At 40.2% G+C, this 18,190-nt stretch overlaps 1 protein-coding gene across 6 annotated transcripts in view; it reads left to right on the forward strand.

Moving 5' to 3' along the window:
• IFTAP (intraflagellar transport associated protein) overlaps positions 1–18,190 on the forward strand; it is a 58,742-nt gene that overhangs the window by 25,688 nt on the left and 14,864 nt on the right. For all 6 annotated transcript variants that reach the window (XM_074955286.1, XM_074955285.1, XM_074955291.1 and 3 more), the window contains 3 exons: positions 7,534–7,691; positions 8,704–8,775; positions 10,665–10,731. In XM_074955286.1, the coding sequence (XP_074811387.1) occupies positions 7,534–7,691; positions 8,704–8,775; positions 10,665–10,731 (297 nt within the window). The remainder of the gene's footprint in view (positions 1–7,533; positions 7,692–8,703; positions 8,776–10,664; positions 10,732–18,190) is intronic.

Raw genomic sequence — 18,190 nt, forward strand, 5'->3', positions numbered from 1 at the left:
AAGAAAGTTTTCCCCCTCTTACTGTGTTTTTTTTTGGAGGGAATTAATTATTTCCCCACAGCTGGCCCACCTGCGGTCAGGTCAAGCAATGGTAAGATCACCCTGTAGACAGAGGGAGCAAGCTAATTTCTCCCAGCCAACTTCTGGAGAGAGTCTATATCCCAACCACATGTGCATATAAACTCTCAAGTCCAATGCAAATTGTACAATATATACCTTTAAGAAGTTGCTCCTGGGTTTTGCCACATAGTCACTCACCATTAACTTGATTTTTTTAGCCAGAGTTATGTATATGATCTACTGTTTTAACCCTGCCTGGGCCAGATCCTCAGCTGATGTAAGTTGATGTAGCTCCATTAATAGAGGAGCTACTTCGATTTACATCAGCTGAGGTTCTGACATAATAGTTTTGTCTTGGATGTTTTGAACCTTTACAGAATTGTTTTTGGCCATTGTTGTGGCACAGACGTTTGTTTCTGTGTTGGAAAAGGTAGGATCTTGCCCATTCAGGAAGCTGAAATGGTCAGGTGAACATGTGCCTGGTGATTCAACTGAGTGGATGCATATTCAAATATGGAAAGTTTTTAGCAACATCACTGTTGAACCGTGGAAGAAAAATATATTTTTTTAAAAAATGGTCAGATGAGCAAAAAAGTGGCACAAACAGGAAATGTTTCCTCTACAAAGTCCAAACACTGACAACATGCAAAGCATAGACAAGGAATTATTTTTTAGATATTGTATTTAGGTTACATAAGGAAAAAGGAGAAACATTGATATGGTAAGAGAATAGTTAGGCATCTGTAAATTTAGAGCTGCATTTGTTACGGAAGTAGTGTAGTACACTAAAATAAGGTAGGTATGTCAGTAGTGGTTGAATTGTACCTGCCAGCAGCAATCAGTTTGTTATTGCAGGATGATAAACAAACAAGACAAAGAACCTCAAAAGGAAAGGACTAAACATAAAGCACTTGGACAGAACAGTCAACGTCTAATACTTAGGATTTGATTCTTTATTCATACCAGTACATTCAGAAGTAATTCCAACACAATCAATTGGCCAGATTCATGGAACACTGATTTACACCAGCTATGGGTCTGGGACAGTGGAGTCACACCAGAATAAAACTGGCATAAGTGAAAGGAGAATCAGACCCTTATCGGTTGCAGTAGAACTTTCAATGAAAATCTGTAGCTAAGTAATCTTTGCTGTTTGCCTATGGTCTAGTCTGGGTAAGACCAAAGGAGTATGAGGGAGAGATCTAGAAGGGCCTGATTCACCTCTCACTTACACCAGTATAAATTGGGAATAACTCCATTGAAGTCAGCAGAGGTACACTGTCTTAAAACTGGTATCAATGAGAGGCGAATCAGCCCCATAAATGTCCTTGTTATGGAAGGAGATATAATATATGATACAGAGGAGACTAGTCAGGAAAGATCCCGGAAAAGATTCCCTACAGTATTATATTGATTGTTGGCTCTAGTCTTGTTTTAAAATATTTCAAGCTATAGGGCTTTCGTCATTCTTCTTTGGCTACTATTTAATTTAATAGATTTCACTGTCAGGAAATTATCAGATAATCCTGATACCACTCTTCTCTGACTTTGTGATAATTGATTTCACTATTCTTTGAAATAGGTGGGTGACCAGTGGGCATCTCTAGGAGAAGCCAGTCCAAATGGGATGACAATTATTTTAAACAATACAAAGGTTGGATAGATGGGCAGAGAGAGCACATCAAGTTGGATACACTTCTCTGATACTAATGTGTTTATAAAGCCTGGCACCTACTTCTCAGAGATACCTGATTATAATTTATGTACCTCACATACTTTAAGGCCAGAAGGGATCATCATGATCATCTAGTCAGACTCCTAACCATTGCAGGCCACAGTACCTCACCCACCCACACGCCTGTATTAGACCCATAACATCTGGCTGAGTTATTCAAGTCCTCAAATCTTGATTTAAAGACTTCAAGTTAGAGAGAATCCACCTTTTACTCTGGGTTATACTAGCAAGTGACCTGTGCCTCACGCTGCAGAGGAAGGCAAAATTCCCAGGGTCTCTGTCTATCTGACCTGGGGGAAATTACGCCCCAACCCCAAATATGACCATATGTGGGCATGACCCAACAGCCAGACACTTGGGAAAGAATTCTCTGTAGTAGCTCAGAACTCTCCACATCTAGTGTCCCAGCTCTGGCTGTTGGAGATATTTGCTAGTAGCAGTTGTAGATGGGCCATACGCTATTGTAGGGAATCTCATCATTCCTTCCCCCCTATAGACTTATCAAGACTTCCTTAGAGGTTCATATTTTGCTTTCCCACTCACCCATTCCTGTTTGTTGTTTCATTGCTTTAAGATATTGGCAATGGAAATTATGAAAAGTAAAACTGAGTTTGGAAGACTTTCTGCAAGTCAAATACATGAATCCCCGCATTATTTCAGGCGTCCTGCTTTGCTACTTTTTATTGTGTTTTATTTTGGGCCTTTGTGACATGTTATAAATGCCAATGTGGTATATTTGGGTCTTGGAAGGTAGAGAAATATGGCTGTGAATAATGAGTCAATTATTGCTTATCCAGGGGGAAGGCAGACTGATCCTCCCACTGGCTGGAATGTGGTCCCTCCTTCTTCCCCCATCTCCTTCACAAGGAAGGACAAACAAATGGCTGGCTTTCAGACCACTGACAAAAGAATTTAGCCAAAACATGTCTACAAAATGTAGTTTCTTTAGGTTTAGTCCAGTTTATGATGGAGTGTTTTTAAATTACTTATTTATAATCTCTACTGCAACTGCTTCAGGGGAGGCCCGTTACTGAGATGAATGTGGTAAGGAAGCTATGGACTGCTCTAGCTAGTATGTACAAATCAAGAGTAAATCTCACCAGCCCAGAGGGACTGTGCCCTAGGCTACCACCATAATGTTAAAATCAATCCCCAATTTATATGGTGTAGCCTCATTACAGACATAATAGCATATCTTGTATTTTGTTTGCAGCATGCATTTTCAGCTGCCCTGGGTTGCTTGGATTTTTTTCTTCCCTGTGACTTTTGCTTCCTTTTCAGTCGTGAATCTAGCATCACATTGCTTCTGTGAACATTTCATCAAATGAAATGGAATGGAAGGGCCTTGGCAACAAAAATGTATCTGACAGTACTTCACATGACCCGAGTGCCTGAACTTTGGTTTGGGGAAAGGGACAGTGCTACTGGTTGGTTATTTGGGGTTGGGAGTACTACCTGTGGAGATGAAAGGCCTGTATCTGTTGAAATTACACTTGATTGCTTATTTGTTCATTTGATCTGAATAGCTTTTCCTTTTGAAATCAAGGGACTAACTGTGCCCTCAGAAAATATATAATCAACATAGTATAATGAGCTTCTGTGTATGTTTTGTGGATTGGAACTGCTCTTCTATGTATCATAGGCCCTATAAGGCTAACGAAGACATTCCTTTAGCTGAGGTTTTAGAGCTGAAGACTGAGTTCTATCTTCATTGCTGCCATGAAGTTCTGAGTGGCTATGCTCTACAGTATAGTAATAATACCTAGCTCTCATACAGTGCTTTTAGTCAGCACATCTCAAAGTGCTTTGCAAATGGAGGTCAGTATTATTATCCCCATTTTACAGATGGGGAAACAGAGGCACAGAATGATGAAGTGACTTGCCCAGGGTCACCTAGGAGGCCAGTGACAGAGCCAGGAATAGAATCCAGGTCTCCTGAGTTACAGCACAGTGCTCTATGCACTAGGCCACATTGCAGTTTCGTACGTTGATATGGATTTGTACCAGGAGGATCATAGAATGTCAGCCTTACATAGCATGGGCTTAATCCTTCTTCCATTGAAGTCACTGAGATTCTTCTTCATTGACTTCACTGAGAATTGGATTGGACCCCTACTTGTCCAGTGTTACATTTGTTGCATTTCTGAAACAAGAACTGGTTGCCCTGGTGGCCTGGTAAGAGTGATCAGCTGGAAGTTTGCCTGGTATCAAAATAAATTGAGATACCATTCCTGCAGAATAATGAAACATTAAGAAACCTTTGGAAAAACTTTTGTTTCATGTGTATTAAAATTGTGACTTAGAAATGTCCAAAGAAAGCTCTCTTTGGTCGAGCCTTCTTGTTCCATGAAACACTCAGTTAGATTTTGTAAAACATATGTCTGACACTTCTTGCAAAGCAAGAAATATTAGGGGTGAGATGAAAGAGTGGCACAAAGCTCTGATGAAAAATAGAAATGAAAATGAGATGAGATAGACATTTATGTATCAAATTTATGTTGCCAAATGCATAGACTTGGGAAGCATCTGGCTAACTAAGTAATCAGAGCTTCAGGCCAAACTATTCTGGGGCTCACCAACATCCTTTTGTGACTCGATAGCTCTCAAAAGGAGCTTTTCTCTTTCAGTCCTTAAAGCAGGCTGTTTAACTTTTGATCTTTTTTTTTTAAAAAAGTAAAGCTTTTTCAATTACTCAGCTTTCTGTTTCTGTTATTTTGGGGAAAAGAAGGATGCCTTCAGATAGAAACCAACCATCTCATCTGTAGGATATTTAGGAGAGGTCTTCTAGTGAGATACAAAGTTGTTTCATTGGCTTGAAAAAAGGGATGGTCTTGAGGGGAATAAGTGGCGAATGCCCTTGTGTCATTTTATTTTGTCTTTTAAAAAAGAAGCTGGTGGAGTTGTAAAAAAACAGTGCAAAGTCCAGTGTCCAAGCAGGATATATAGGCAGTAGGAAACACTCAGAGAATCTTGAGCCATACATTAGCGGAGAGAGAAACCTTTCTGTTATTTTACTCTGACGTGTAAAGTGCAGCTTATTTCATTAATTCCTAGTAATATTGGCCTACTACTGCAGCCTTTACTTATATAAGTGAGGACTGCAGGGCTGTGGCCATGGTATTGTCACGATTTTTATACAATAATGACTGGAGCACAGAGGTGCCCCTGGGGATTAATAATTAACTGGGAGAGTTGATTTCTGAGTATACTAACCCTGAGGCCATCATTAAGTTCTTAGAAAATGCTCCATCCACACTGCACATTGAGTGGTGTTACAATGCATGAGTGATTGTAAATGCATGAGACATGTATGTAATCATGCCTTAGAAATGCATTACAGATTGCTTCTTGTTGTTATTAGAAAATGTAATTTTGAAATTAAAAATAAGGCAGATAGACTTGTGCATTTATTATGCATTATGAGCGTAGGTGTGCTCTTGGCATGAAGTGAGACATCCATTTGTGCCTGTTGTTCTAAAGCCATTTAATAATTTACAATGTAATTTTTTTATAGAAAAAAGCAAAGTCACACTTTACTATTTTCCTCTTGGCAGCCTCCAAAATATTTTTGTAGTGCTGCAGGAAGAAAACCCTCCTATTGTTCAATGCACGGTCAGTAGTCAATAAGCCGGTTATTAAACAGGTCCTGAACTCTCAGGAATGCCTACACTGAGCTAGCATTGCTGAAATCTGGTTAGGTGACACTGCTAGCTAAGTTCTATCTCAGCAGGTGCACCACAGATACAGGTGTTGGGATTTTCAGAAGCACTCACAGTTGTCCTAGCTCTGCTCCTATTGAAATTGAGGAAATTTTCAAAGGTGCAAAGGGCCATTAGGTGTCACCCATCTACTAATGAAAGTCAAATGAGTCATTTGTGTCTTTGAAAATCTTCATCATTAGTGGTAAAACTTCACTGGGGGCAGAGTGAGGCTAGTGCTGTGTACTTTTGAAAATCCCACCTAGAAGTCAGAGTAGCCATACTATTCTAATCTAACTGTCAGTGCCAGAGAAGTCCTCCAAGAGAACCAGCTTCATTTGAATACATCCCCTTAATCTTTGCACTCAGGAACAAGACCAGTACTAGCATCCTGCTGATGGTTGTCTACTAAAGAGCAAATGTTTCCTAGTGTAATTTCCCCCATCCAGTGGGGTTTCAGGAATGCTTTGGAAAACCAAACCAGGAATGTGCCAGTGCAGAGGGTGATCTGCACTCTGCCGTGTAAACTATCTTGGAGGGATCCCAATAAGCACTCACACATGGCTCAAATGAGAGGATTCTTTACTAGGGCTGCCAAGAAGGAAAGGATGCAAATAAACTAGGTACAATAGCTTAGTTGCATACAGACAAGGGTGAACATAGTAATTCCCAAGTTAGCCTTTAGGTAGGTGTCCAGTACAGGGTAGAGTGCTAACCTTGTCCCATGGGGTTCCTCAAGCGCAATACCTGTGGTGTCTCTTCTAGTCTGTTCCTTTATGAGAGGGCTTGTAGATTGCTGTGGCCAGATCTCAGTCCCTGAGATATGTCACTGGGGCCCCTCCGCATTGTCCTCCTGTTATCCAGTTATAGCATTTGCCTCCTGCCTCCTTCCTGCCAGCTGTTGCATTGTGTGTGACAATAGGCTACAAGCCCAGAATCTCTTGTCTGTATGTCATAGGACCGAGACAGGCAGAGCTAACAGAAACATTGTCCATAAAGGTGCTTGAGTTCCCCAATTCTGTTGTCCTGGGAGACTTCAAAAACCCACAATAGCAATGACTCTGATGAAGAAACCTCAGAGCTGTATTTCTTCTCTAATCACAATGGGATTCTCCCAAATGGTCTCCACATCCAAATACATAAGGGTAGAAGCTTGACCTGGCCTTCATTCTATAGGAGGAGATAGGAGGTACAAGAACTACTCCTATCTTGTATGGCAAGAAGATGCTCCCACAGTATAGGGATATGAAGGAGGAGAGGGAAGTTACTTAGTACATTGGGTGGGATATGGCCTTCTGGGTGCAGGGAGCATCATGAGAAATGGCCAGTGGGATTTTGTGAAAGCAGCTTCCACACTTGTGCATGTATATGTGTTAGATTATTGAAAGTAGACATATAATTGCTGGAGTGTGTACTGGTGTTGAGGAGCAGAAGTCACATTCTGGTCTGAGTTATATTGGTGTAAATCTGATGTAACTCTGTTGCATTCCATGCAGTTACTCCGGATTTGGCTGGTATCAGAGAAGATTCTGGTTCTGTCTGCACTGGTGTTTACTTGCCAAGTGAGGGCATGTGCACAAGTGTGTGCCATTTTGCACAGCATATACATGGTGGCCAACCCCTGAACAAGTACCCCAAAGTGTTTAAATGAAGAACAAAGTAGCAACCTTCATTAGGAACTGGGCTTTTGTCTCTCTGTTTTTCATTCATTGCGCTATTTTATCTAGTTTTCTGAACAACATATGAGACTGCACAACAGTAGTGAGTACTTGAAGAACAAGGGTAAAGGGGAGTTACTGTGTTTTACATAAACAAAATGTTTATTCAATTTTATGAAAAAGACCACACAATACATGCCATAACACACATGCATGTATCTTAAGCTCCAGTTATGAATGGAAAATGATACTGAATAGACAAAGGAAGGAGTTATAGTAATAATGCTTGTTCAACAAGATACAATGTGCATTTGTTATGCATCTTTCTTTTTTCTTGGAGGGTGTATTATGTTTTCTAATGCACTATGATTTCTCCCTGCAGAAGAGGTGAAAATGAAAAGCCAAGTATCTGAAATGGATTCCATAGAAAATACATTTTCGATGCTTGAGTTGTCAAACCAAAATAAACAGACTGTCTCTCCTGTAAGAAACAAAGAGCCATCAGTGTCTCTCTCATCACAGCCTCTGGATGAAGACCAGGTAATGAGACTGGCATCAGTCCACAGAGGCAAACATTAAATTAAAGAGAAGATAGGCAAAAAATATTCATGCATAGAGAGGAAGAGGCTCTCCTCTGGCTCTGAAGGCCCTCAGAGAGTGAAGCAGAGGAGATGCACTGGCTGAGTGGTAGTGACTGAAAGCAATTTCTGATCTGAAGCAGATTCTGTAGAATCCTATGTCAGGTGTGATGCCCTTAGAGGCACTTGAGGGGAACACACCAGCCATTTGCTCTATCTGTAGAGCAGCTGTAGTATACAGGGGTGTCCGGGCTCCTGCAGGGACCACAGTCCTGTGTGAATGAAACTCAGATAGGAGTTTTAAAAGAATCGCAGTCTTTCAGACCCTTGCATAATACTACTGATAACAGAAGCTCTGTGCTGTTTCTCTCATCAAGAATATGGTTCCATCTTTGGATAAACTGCCTTTTGGTCTCTTGTCTTAGCCACTTGGGAACTGGCTTTGTGCCTTGTAAAGTGCGATGAGACCTCCATTATCTCTTAGTTAATAGAACATCCTAATATTTATCTTTGTTGCTATAGAACAAAAGTTTCAGGCATGATTACACGTTTTTGTCACATTAGTAGTTTAAGAAACAAATCCAGTAATAACTGGATGCACTGGAAACATGGCTACGGTAATAGCACAGAGCATTCATAATGCAATGAATTGGCTGCTGTAACCTTTACACCTGCCTTCAGGAAAAGAACAGAGAGAACGACTCCCATTGAAAACATTGCTTCTGTTCTAAACACTGCTGTTGTCCTTATTTTGATTGCTTATTGTGTTTCTCCATTGGACCTAGTTCGGATATATTTAAGATGACAGGTTCCCTATCCTCTGTTCAGAAACCATTTCATTCACTCTTTTTTTTAATTCTACATACATTTTAAAGGACCTGAACATGCAGTCTTTTTGCAAGTGTAAATCAGTGGGAGCTTTGAATGTGATCTGTATTCTTGCTTCATTTTAATGCACGTAAATATCTCTGCAGATAATGATGGGTAAAGGCTGGAAAGTTGGCTGCTCTAACCAAGGTGACCTCAGTCTGGCAAGAAGAGTGAAGGTAAGATTTGCTTCAATGCTTTTCAAGGTAGGAATTATAAGCAGAACACCTCTAATCTCTGTTTAATGCACTGATTTACAAATTATTTTACTTGGGGTGGGGAAAGTGTCTGGAAATGCAGTGTTTGCTTCCACGATCATTCTGAGGGAAGGAAGAACTCTAGCAGCACCATCTAACCAGTTTTTTTCTGTTAACAAGTTTATACGTTTAATATGATATAAGAGTGTGCTCTTTGTAAGGGCTTAAATTGTAAGGGGCTGGTTGGAGGGATTGGTCTTGAACTGGATGAGATGATTAAACCTTTTGCATCTCTAATTTCTCTGTGGTTCTGTGCTGTAAGCTCAGTGCAGTATGGGACAACTCTCCAACTCAGCAATGCTACTTCAAAGGAGCATAGTACGACTGTGCTCCAGTGTTTGCTCTGGTTTCCAGTTCATTTCCAGATGTAATTCAGGATGCTCATTTTGACCTACAAATCCCATTCTGGATTGTGTTTCTTCCCTTCTTTTAACCTGAGACTTGAGGTCAGTTGAGATGCTCTATCTGACAATCCCTGAATACGTTTGTCTGCGAGTTGGGGGAAAGGCATTCCCAGTGGATGGTTTCTACTGTGAAAGTTACTCCCCACTTTGCTCCTACTGAGCTCAGATTCATTGACCTTCATCCCATGTTACCAGGGCAATCCATTTTTCCGGGCTTTTTCTAAGGAGCTTGGTTGAGTGGAATGGGAGGGGAAGGTCTCTGTTTTTTAGCATGAGGTTGAGTCATTTTGAGTTTTTTTTGTAATGTGTATGTAAAGACTAGACTGTTCATATGTTCAGAGTTGCAGATAGGCACATTATTTATTAGCATAGTTTTCTACATCTCCCATCTAAGAAAAGCAAGTTCCAAGCCCAAGGAGGAAAAGTTTCCTGTCATGTCTCTTGTATATATTATATATTTAATCAGTGAACTCATTTTATCATTTATAGGTACTTAGGAGGGAATTCTATTTTGAATGCTTAAGAAGTTCTCAAATGGGGCAGAGGACTTTTTCTGGCCCTCTAGACCCCTCAGCACAGAGGGTGAACTTAATGAGTGAAATTTTTTCAGATTTGAATATTTATAAAGTTGTGCCTGACCCTTATGTGGGCAACACTGGAGGGTGGGGAGAATCTTTGTGCCCCTTCCCACTATGCACCCATGGAGAATTTGAATGATAAAGCAATATTCTTACAAAGCACTTTAAATACGCCTAAGACATTTTAAAATGGCCATTGTTAAGGCTAAAAAAATAATTTAAAAAGTCCTGATTTAAGTCTGAAAAAAATTCATGTAAGTTGTTTCTTTGCTTTTTTCACTTCAGCCAGCTTGAATACTGAAACTGTAATGGTCAGTTTCTCTTTTCTTTAGAGTCAGTTTCACTTTCTGGGTCTCATGCAGTGGATTTCCAAGACTGCAGAGTAACATTTGGCTCCTACTCCATTTACAGAGAAAAATGGTTTTACATTCTTGTAAGTTATGAAAACATTGCTATTCAAATTAGGCATACTAGAATTTATGAAACATATTTTTCTCCTCCCGAAAACCTAACGTTGATACTAAACTATTTGTTAGTGTTTCTTTAACTACTTTTAAAAATACAGAAAGGGTACCAAACATTTCTTTCTTTCTTTCTTTCTTTCTTTCTTTCTTTCTTTCTTTCTTTCTTTCTTTCTTTCTTTCTTTCTTTCTTTCTTTCAAATAATATTTTAATAAACTTTCAAACTCCTGTAAAAGCTACAGAGGAGAATGGAGAAACTGATGTTGACAGTCATAATTTTTGCTTTGCTCCAAGTTGCAGTGAGAACAATGGAAAGAATAGACTTCATTCTATTTGTTCAATCTTTTGGTTTTGGGTCTTTTCACAGGTGGACAATTACTTGGATTTGGAAGATTTTGACACTGATGATGAATTTGGTCAAGGGACATATAGTGGTATGTTTCTTTTCCTTCGCTCTTATGATTGCTCTCTGTCCCTAGCTCCGAATGTATGCATTTTCCTTCCTCTTTAGATTCTGAATCAGGCTGTGGTTAGGAAGAAATAACTCACGCCTTCACTGTGGAAGAAAATATTGAAATAATTTCTTTATCCAAGGTTGTGAGGCGTTCAGTACAAGTGTAACCCCTTGGGGTTTAGAAAGCATGGCCCCTTTAAATCTTTTTTCTAACTGGGGAGAGGGAGCAGTGAGAGAAAGGAGGGAAACTCCAGGTGGGGCTCTGGAGCTTGAGAGAGGGAGAAGGGCTGCAGCAAGCAGGCCCTCGCAAAGTGAAGAGAGAGAACCTGCCTGAAGCCCGGGAAGGACGATCGGGGACACCCCAGGACAGGAGCCAGGAGGAGCACTGTGCCGGGGTGAATCGCTTGAGAAGGACAGGCCAGAGCTGGACCCAGTATCACTGCTGCCCAGAGCTGCATGGGGCTGTGAGTACTGGGGCTTGTGACTCTGCATTGGGAATAAGGAGGGAGGCTGCTAGCTACTTAAGTGGGGAGGTGGTCGTGCTTTGTGGCTTTGCAGAGAGTGGCAAAAGAGGGCACTGGAGAGGTTTGTTGGGGAAAGTTCACTGGTGCCAAAGACGACCAGGAACACCAAAGACTCAGCACTGGACTGGAACTTTGCTCAGGACTCCTGAACTCTGTGTGCATACACATAGCACAGTCTGAAAGGGCAGACACTGAGCAACCACTGGGCCTGTGGGGTCTTGGTTTGGATGCAACCCTGTTCTACTGCTCCCCCTACATATCCCCTTGTTGTTTTTCTCCGCTCATCCCTCTGTAAATAAATATTTCCCTTTGTTATATCCCTTGTACTTTTCCGGTGTGTGTGTGTGTGTGTGTGTGCACTCTGGGGGATTTGGAACAGGTGCCCCTGGGGTGGAAGGGATTTTTCCTGCTGCATTCCTGCGCACGCCTTCTCTTGGCCAGAGCTGCCTGCAGAGCAGACTCCATCTTGGCCACGAGGGTGTTAAAGTTACACAAGTAACAGCCTAAGATTTATTATTCTGAATGGTATTTTTTGATAATGAATGGTATTTTTTGATAACTGTTCCTGAATTTTTGTCCACCCTTATTTTGTCCAGAAATCATTTTGATTTTTGCAAAATTTCTCAACAAGGCTACCAAGAGATGCAGAATCCTGAAGTTCTGTATGTTTTTACTGTGGAAAAACAATTTCACTCAAATGTGGACCCACGTTCACTATAAATATTTCATTATAGTGTTAACATTTCACAAAGTTGGACCCATTTTGAATTTGTAGGGACATGCCCCACAAGATTGCAAATATTTCATTGCAGATATTTCATACACCTATAGTAATTTTAGCCCCCTTCCCCCCCAAAAAAAAATCCTACAGGCTCAATTATGCTAGCGTCTATTATAGATACTTGTGTGTCCCCCACCACCCACCATTACCACTGTGCTTCAGAGCACCTTACACAGTCTTTAACATATTTATCTTCACAACACACCTGTGAGATAGGAAAGTGAGGCACAGATAGACTATGCAGCAATTAAACACCCATGGCTGGCCCAGGTCAGCTGACTCAGGCTCACGGGCCTATAAAATTGCTGTGTATAGCTGTTAAGGTTTGGGCTGGAGCCTGGGTTCTGGGGCCACAAGAGGGGGGAGGGTCCCAGAGCCCAGGCTCCATCCCAAGCTGAACATCAGAAATTGTTTAGCCCTGCAGCCTGAGCCGTGTGAGCCAGTCTGTCCAATGGCACTTTTATTCCAACGTAGGGGTACCTTACGTGTCTTGCCTAAGATCACACAAAGAATCTGTGGCAGAGTATGGAATTGAATGGAGGGTTTTGAATCCACAGTGAGTGCTCTAACTGCTTGACTATCTTTCACTTCTCTGTGTGTACAGAGCTTCCATTGAAGCCAGAGGGCCTGCAGGATTGGGCCATCAGTCAGGAGAATATGAGGTCTGGCTTTAATTCGCAGAAGAAAGCAAATAGAGAGTTAATGTTTCTTCCTTCACCCCTGGCATTTCAGAACACAGGCTATGATATTGCACTCCTACATTAGGTCCGGACGGCAAAGGTTTCTATTCAATGTGATGGTCCTTAGTTCCCTCATTTTTCCCTTTATAGATTTCTAGGACTCAGGTCTGAATACTCTCTCAAATTCTAAGTATATCTGTTAAAGAATTAAGGGTTCCATGACTGCAGTGAGTTTACTCTCTAGGCTGCCTTTTGACTGGAAACCTGAATTCAGATCTGGTTTATATCACTAGTGAAATGAATTAAGTCAACTTAATCTAGTCCATAGTGAACACCTGTATCTATTTCAGAACAGGTGACAAGGTGATAGCTCTGAAATAATTGGCAGTAGGGCTGTAGATTAATCGCAGTTAACTCACGCGATTAACTCAAAAAAATTAATCTCACTGTTAAACAATAGAATACCAATTGAAATTTATTAAATATTTTGGGATGTTTTTCTACATTTTCAAATATATTGATTTCAATTACAACACAGAATACAAAGTGTACAGTGCTCACTTTATATTATTTTTTATTACAAATATTTGCACTGTAAATATGATAAACAAAAGAAATAGTATTTTTCAATTCACCTCACACAAGTACTGTCATGCAATCTTTTTATTGTGAAAATGTAACTTACAAATGTAGATTTTTTTTGTTACATAACTGCACTCAAAAACAAAACAATGTAAAAATTTAGAGCGTACAAGTCCACTCAGTCCAACTTCTTGTTCAGCCAGTCACTAAGATAAACATGTTTATTTACATTTACAGGAGATACTGCTGCCTGCTTCTTATTTACAATGTCATCTGAAAGTGAGAACAGGTATTTGCATGGCACTTTTATAGCCAGCATTGCAAGGTATTTACATGCCAGATATGCTAAACATTCGTATGCCCCTTCATGCTGCGGCCACCATTCCAGAGGACATGCTTCCATGCTGATGATGCTCATTAAAAAAATAATGCATAAATTAAATTTGTGACTGAACTCCTTGGGGGAGAATTGCATGTCTCCTGTTCTGTTTTACCCACATTCTGCCATATATTTCATGTTATAGCAGTCTCGTATGATGACCCAGCACATGTTCGTTTTAAAAACACTTTCACTGCAGAATTGACAAAACATAAAAGAAGGTACCAATGTGAGATTTCTAAAAATGCTACAGCACTCGAACCAAGGTTTAAGAATCTGAAGTGCCGTCCAAAATCTGAGAGGGACAGGGTGAGGAGCATGCTTTCAGAAGTCTTAAAAGAGCAACACTCAGATGTGGAAACTACAGAACTCAAACCACCAAAAAAGAAAATCAACCTTCTGCTGGTGGCATCTGACTCAGATGATGAAAATGACCATGTGTCGGTCTGCTCTGCTTCGGATCGTTATTGAGCAGAACCCATCATCAGCATGGACACGTCCTCTGGAATGGTGGTTGAAGCATGAAGAGACATATGAATCTTTATTGCATCTGGCATGTAAATACCTTGCGACGCTGGCTACAACAGTGCCATGTGAACACCTCTTCTCACTTTCAGGTGATATTGTAAACAAGAAGCGGGCAGCTGTATCTCCTGCAAATTTTAACCAAACTTGTTTGTCTGAGCGATTGAATGAAGTAGGAATGGGTGGACTTGTATGCTCTAAAGTTTTACATTGTTTTATTTTTTAATGCAGTTATTTTTTTGAACATAATTCTACATTTGTAAGTTCAACTTTCATGATAACGAGATTGTACTACAGTACTTGTATTAGGTGAATTGAAAAATACTGTTTCTTTTTTTTTTACAGTGCAAATATTTGTAATAAAAATAAATATAAAGTGAGCACTGTACACTTTGTATTCTGTGTTGTAATTGAAATCAATACATTTGAAAATGTAGAAAACATCCAAAAATATTTAAATAAATGGTATTCCATTATTGCTTAAAAGTGCAATTAATCACACGATTAATTGGCATTTCTTACTCATGGCAGATCCAGCACTAGAATAGCACAGATGATGGTCAGGAGTGAAGAGCACTGGCAAAGGTGTATAATAGCTTGCACTGCAGCTTCCCACACTTGCCTAGCTGTATCATGCACTATCAGTCATTTTTGTGAGCATTAATATTAATCACATACATTTAAAAACACAGAGTTAAACAGATTGCATTTAAAGAGGTTGAAAACTACAAAAATGATCATCTGCTTGCCCTGCCTAAAAATAGATTTATGGTAGGAATACAAACCATATTGGGTTAATCTGGCAACTGCTGCTTTTAAGGGTGATTATAAAATAATGGTACCGTTCTACCTTCATTACTGCAGATTTATCACTGGGCTAACAGTTATCCTTTTATGTGACACTTGATTTGGTTTGCAGTAGCTGCTCTCCTCAGCTTGTCCCATGAGAAAACCTTCATTGCACAATACCCTTTAATGCAGGAGTAATCCTTATCAACCCTAAACAATCTACAGTGTACATAACAACACTAAGGCTTTATATAGTGTATTATAGCCTTAAAAGCTCTGCACAGATATGAACTAATTCCTCATAATCCTTCTGTGAATAAGGTAAATAGCATTCAAAGTTACAGATGGGGAAACTGAGGCACAGGAGTTAGCTATATATTACCTATGGCAACAGTGGAGACAGTTGCAAAGCTGAGATAGAATTCAGGAGTTCTGGGCTCCCGATCCAGTGCTCTGACTGCTAGACCTCACTGACTGGTTTGTATCTTGTATGGTAAAACCATCATAATAAGCCTAATGAGAATGAAGGTACTGTCCTCTCTACTGTAGAATACACACCTGTAAATAGTGTAAATCTTAAAAGAATTATTAATCAACACAAGACAGTGCAAAAAGCATAATTGATCGCAGGTGTTAAAATGTCCCAGTTGAACCAATACTTTTTTTGGGCTTATCCTGGAAGAAATCACTCTCTTTTTCTTTCCTTTTTTAAATTCTGCGTCCAACTAACCTGTCCTTCCACGGCCGGATGTAGCTGCTGCTTATGAACAAAAGAATTCATAGAAATACAATGGCCTCTATAAATCAGCTGGCCAATGTATAAAAAAATTATAGTTATTTTAGTTAGACAGCAGTCTTGCAACTGAAAGCCTGGAACTAGTGCTTTGAATTGTGGGAATTTGACATAACTCTGGTTAGCCATGCAAATCTCATTCCCCAAACCATAGCTTTAACCCACAGTGTACAGACAGCACATGCATGGTGGGCCATTTAATCTCTCTCTTTCTCATTAAATTTAATCTCTGACTATAAGTAGCTTAAAGCAACAATACAAAGGATCAGGAATTCTCATGGGACGTTGAGAAATACCTGGTTTCCACACTGTGGCAGCATAATTCATTTTACATCTAACCTTTTTCAGGAGTGTTGACAAATCATTTTCTGCACTGCTCCAAGAAAGGCTCAATTACTGGGTCTTCTCTGAGTAAAATGTAAAATTAAAAAAAAATCCTGTACGCATAACATCGATAAAAATCTTAAGGACACAAGTAAATATAAATGCAAAATGATTCTGAGTGCTGTATGAGCGGAACAGCATCAGAAATAATACCACTTAGCACTTATATTGCACTTTGCATCTGTAGATCTCAAATGCTTAATCATTATCCCCATATTACTGATGGGGAAATAGAAGCACAAAGAGGGGCTTAAGTGATTTGTCCAAAGTCACTAGCAGAACCCTCCCGACTTCCAGTTTTAGGGCCTTTTCAAGGACCACACTATCTCCCAGTTAAGCTTAAGCTTTCTATATATAACCTCCTGATTTTTAGGGGTTCATAACTTCATGGTAAAAATGCCCTCCAAATACGAGCTCACTGGATCTTGGCATTCTGTAAAAGACAGTCACTGTCACTTCCAAAACCTCTTTTAAAGGTGATGTGCAAGAGAACTAAAGTAAAATGGTGCCTACACACAGAGACATATTCAAATAATTCCAAGAGATAATAAAAGAGCTATCTGGCTATTGAGAGATAAGATTTGGGTTTAAAGAGATTTTATTGCATGATGTGATGCCCCCTCCCCAGGGCTCACCGTCTTTTAAAATCTCTATGGAAAATTAGTGACCAGAAAAAACAGATTTCCTTGTAATAAGTGAATCAGGGCACATATATGGAAATATTATTTTTTTATTGCTAAGGGCCACTCCCAGGTTATGATGCATGAGCTAACACTGCTTCAAATAATTCTTGGCAGTGCAGATTATAATGGCTCTGAAGCCCCATTTCAATTTACTGGGGAGAATGTTCCACGTACTGGGATGGGGAATCTAGTGTGTGACTCATCTAAAGCCTGATCTTACCCCATTGAAGTAAATGGGAATTTTATCGTTGACTTAATTGAGAGCAAGACCAGGCCTTAAATACAATGATACCAGTATGAGAGGCCTGTCAATGGGCTACTTGTGTGAATAAGGGTTTGCAATATTGGGCCTTAGGACCGGCAGCGAAGAATAATACAGTATCCTGTTGAAACTACAGGGTAAATACTGGAATGCAGAAGGGAGTAATTTTCTAAGGCCCCAATTCAGCACATCCCCATTCAGCAAATCACCTAAGGCCTGGTCTACACTAGGGGGGGGAATCGATCTAAGTTACGCAACTTCAGCTACGTGAATAACGTAGCTGAAGTCGACATACTTAGATCTACTTACCGTGGTGTCTTCGCTGTGGTAAGTCGACAGCTGATGCTCCCCCGTCAACTCCGCCTGCGCCTCTTGCTCCGGTGGAGTACCGTTGGCGGGAGAGCGCTCGGCGGTCAATTTATTGCATCTAGACTAGATGTAATAAATCGACCCCAGCTGGATCGATTGCTGCCTGTCGATCCAGCGGGTAATGTAGACAAGCCCTAAGTATGTGCTTAAGTAAGGAATTTGCTGAATAGGGATGTATGTAAGCATTTACAGAATGGGGCCTAAAGGTCTAATTGCAATACACTCATATTGAGTAGCATCTTCCTCCACAAATAGTCCCATTGGAATCAATGTAATTGAAGAGTAACAAACTATTCCACATGGGTAAAGGTATCACAACCTAGCACTGAGCTGGTTTAGGAGCACAGGACATATAAACCTGATTTTCAAAGGTGCTGAGTACCCACAACTCCAGCTGAAGACAATGAGGGCAGTAGGTGCTCAGTACCTCTGAAAAATCAGGCCAGATATCATAAGTTAACAACCACTTTAAGTTTTTCTGTGGGTGAAATGGATCATTACCCATTATTTTGCATAATCCATGCTTCCTTGTTTCCATTTTGAACTGATATTTACATGCAATAAAACAGCTTGAGGAACCGGATTCAGAGTAAGTACTGTGAGGTTTTTTTAATACATGGGGGGAAAATAATCCACGAATAGCTTGTTGTTCCCAGCCTCTGCAGTTTTACCACCGCTTCAAGACAGT

Source organism: Natator depressus, chromosome 6 (assembly GCF_965152275.1).
Source record: "Natator depressus isolate rNatDep1 chromosome 6, rNatDep2.hap1, whole genome shotgun sequence".
Taxonomy (NCBI): Eukaryota; Metazoa; Chordata; order Testudines; family Cheloniidae; genus Natator; species Natator depressus.